This window comes from the organism of the source record quoted next, assembly GCF_019968955.1.
Source record: "MAG: Porospora cf. gigantea A chromosome Unknown PgA_NODE_3905_length_2392_cov_1420.33, whole genome shotgun sequence".
Taxonomy (NCBI): domain Eukaryota; phylum Apicomplexa; class Conoidasida; order Eugregarinorida; family Porosporidae; genus Porospora; species Porospora cf. gigantea A.
Genome location: NW_027151670.1, coordinates 1 through 2,392, shown reverse-complemented (window position 1 = coordinate 2,392; position 2,392 = coordinate 1). Strand labels below are relative to the sequence as shown.

General features: G+C 55.5%; 1 protein-coding gene across 2 annotated transcripts; it reads left to right on the top strand.

Moving 5' to 3' along the window:
- Positions 1-45: 45 nt before the first annotated feature.
- Positions 46-2,385, top strand: KVP18_004887 (uncharacterized protein; the record flags this gene model as incomplete). 2 transcript variants are annotated; one of them, XM_067957929.1, is made up of 1 exon in its annotated part: positions 46-2,385. In XM_067957929.1, a coding segment is annotated over one exon (2,340 nt), but the record flags the coding sequence as incomplete, so codon positions are not given. The 2 variants fall into 2 exon arrangements, with proteins under 2 accessions (XP_067809030.1, XP_067809029.1); XM_067957928.1 differs by having other exon boundaries at positions 274-2,385.
- Positions 2,386-2,392: the final 7 nt, after the last annotated feature.

Sequence of the window (2,392 nt, the reverse complement as noted above, 5' to 3'; positions counted from 1 at the left end):
CAGACTGTGGGAACCGACGGCGCTTGGTGGTTTCATCCCGAGCAGGGCTTTCTCAGAAACTTTCGGTTGACTCACCAGCCGTCTCCATGGATTGGAGACTGGGGACACCTGGACATCAACCTGTACGCCGGTGGGCAGATCACGAAGGAGTTTTCTGACTGGGGTGACTATGCGGCTGTGGATGTCGATGGGAAGGACACGAAATGGACGCCCTACCACTGGAAGGCGCCTGTCTACTCGGGAGGCAGTAGGAACGGGCCCCCTGTGCTGGAAATGACCCCTACAGACCATGCTGCGGTATTCAGGCTGGCTCTTCCTAAGTACGAGGCGGACGACACAGATATTATTCACCCCCAGGTCTACATCGCAGCTCCCGATACGATCGCTGCTGAAGAGGATTGCCCTTTCGACGAGAATACTGCCTGCATGGTCCCTATCGTTGACAGGGAGAAGATGACCCTTATTGGAGGCACTCGTGTCGGCAACGGTGGAAAAGAGTCGAACTTCATGATGTATTACTATGCCGAGATCGACACGGACGCGACCATCACCTCGGTGATGGGAGGCTCGGCAAAGGAATCCTATGGAGGATTCGAGTTCGCTCCAGGGGGCACGTTCGTTGAACTGCGTATCGCCACGTCACTCATTAGTCAGGAGCAGGCTCTGCTGAACTTCGGCGAGGTCCGGGAGAGGACGCTCGAGGAGGTGGTGGAAGAGAGTAAGCAAGTGTGGAATGAGACGTTGGGAGCTGTCAATGTGGAGGATGTTGGCGGTCCGACGCTGGAGGTGGATGAGGAACGGAAGACTGTCTTCTACACATCGTTGTATCGCGCTGCTCTCTTTCCTAGGGAAATCTCTGAGATCGACAAGAATGGGAAACGGATTCACTACTCTCCTTTCGATAAGGAGGGAGCGGTCTATGGAGGGCCTGTTTCGACGGATAGTGGCTTCTGGGACGCCTACCACACTGTGTACGCTCTGCAGTCTCTGCTATGGCCCAGTAGGTATGAACAGACCATGCAAGGGTATCTCAACAACTATCGAGAGGGCGGTGGATGGATCGCTCAATGGTCCAGTCCTGGGTTTAAAAATAGTATGGTAGGCTCAATGTCGGACAACATCTTCTCTGATGCCATTATGAAGGGGATTCTGACTGAGGCCAGTGACGTCGAAGAGGCATGGACATCCATCCGAAATGACTGCTATGTTACACCCGATCCCGCCACATGCGAGGTTCCCGGTCATGTGGCGCCTGAGCCTCTCTTCAAAAGGCCCAACCCGCCCCGGCCGGCTCCGCAGACTTCCCCCTCCGGCACCAAGCCGGGGTATAGCGCTAGTGACCCGCCAAAGACCGCAGACTGCCATCTTATGGGACGCCGGTGTCTGCAGGACTACATTAGGCTGGGTTACGTCCCCATAGGATGCACCGACTACGCTGGTGATGTGCACGAAGTGGTGTCCAGAACATTGAACTACGCCAACAGTGACTGGGCTGCAGCGCGTGTCGCTGAGAAGCTTGGCAAGCCCGAGGCTATAGAGCTACGTCAGAGAGGCAACAACTACCAGCATATATTTCACAAATCGTCGAAGTTCTTCCGACCCAAGGATGCGGCTGGCGACTGGGTTGAGCCCTTCGACCAGTGGATGTGGGGAGGCGTCTACACAGAGGGAGGTCCTTGGCAGTATCGATTCGCGGCTCCGCATGACGTGGAGGGTCTTGCCGAGCTCTATGGAGGCGTCGGCGACATGTGCGCCACCATGAACGAGGTTCACACGTTGCCGAGCGTTTTCCACACCGGCTCCTACCGTGCTGTAATCCATGAGATGGGAGAGATGGCTCAGAATTGCTGGGGGCAGTTCATGCACAACAATCAACCCACACATCCTAACCTCTACAGCCAGATTCTGGCCGCCGCAAGCGATGGCGATGCCAGAGAGGTTTGCGCCGACGAAGCCAGACGTTACATCAAGAGGGCTATGAATGAGCTTTACACCATGAATGGCTTCGCTGGTGACGAGGATAATGGAGAGCACGGCGCCTGGATGGTTCTCTCTTCTCTCGGTCTGTATGACGTGGCTCCTTCTTCCTTGAACTTCGTTCTCGGAGTTCCCCACTTCAAAAAGGCTACCGTTACCCTTGGCAGCGGCAAAGAACTCGTAGTCTCGGCCCCTGACAACTGCTCTGGGGCCAACTGCTTCCGCGTTAACAGTATCAAGCGGAATGGCCGGGAATTGGTTGGGGGTACCTCTGGTGAGGTCTTAACGTACAACGAGCTGATGGAGGGAGGTGCCCTGTTCTTCGGAGTCAAACCGGAAGTCGACGATAACCGATCCGTCGTCGTTGCTGGAGGGTTGCTTTCTCTTCTCGGATTCCTACTTTTCTGAGATTAAA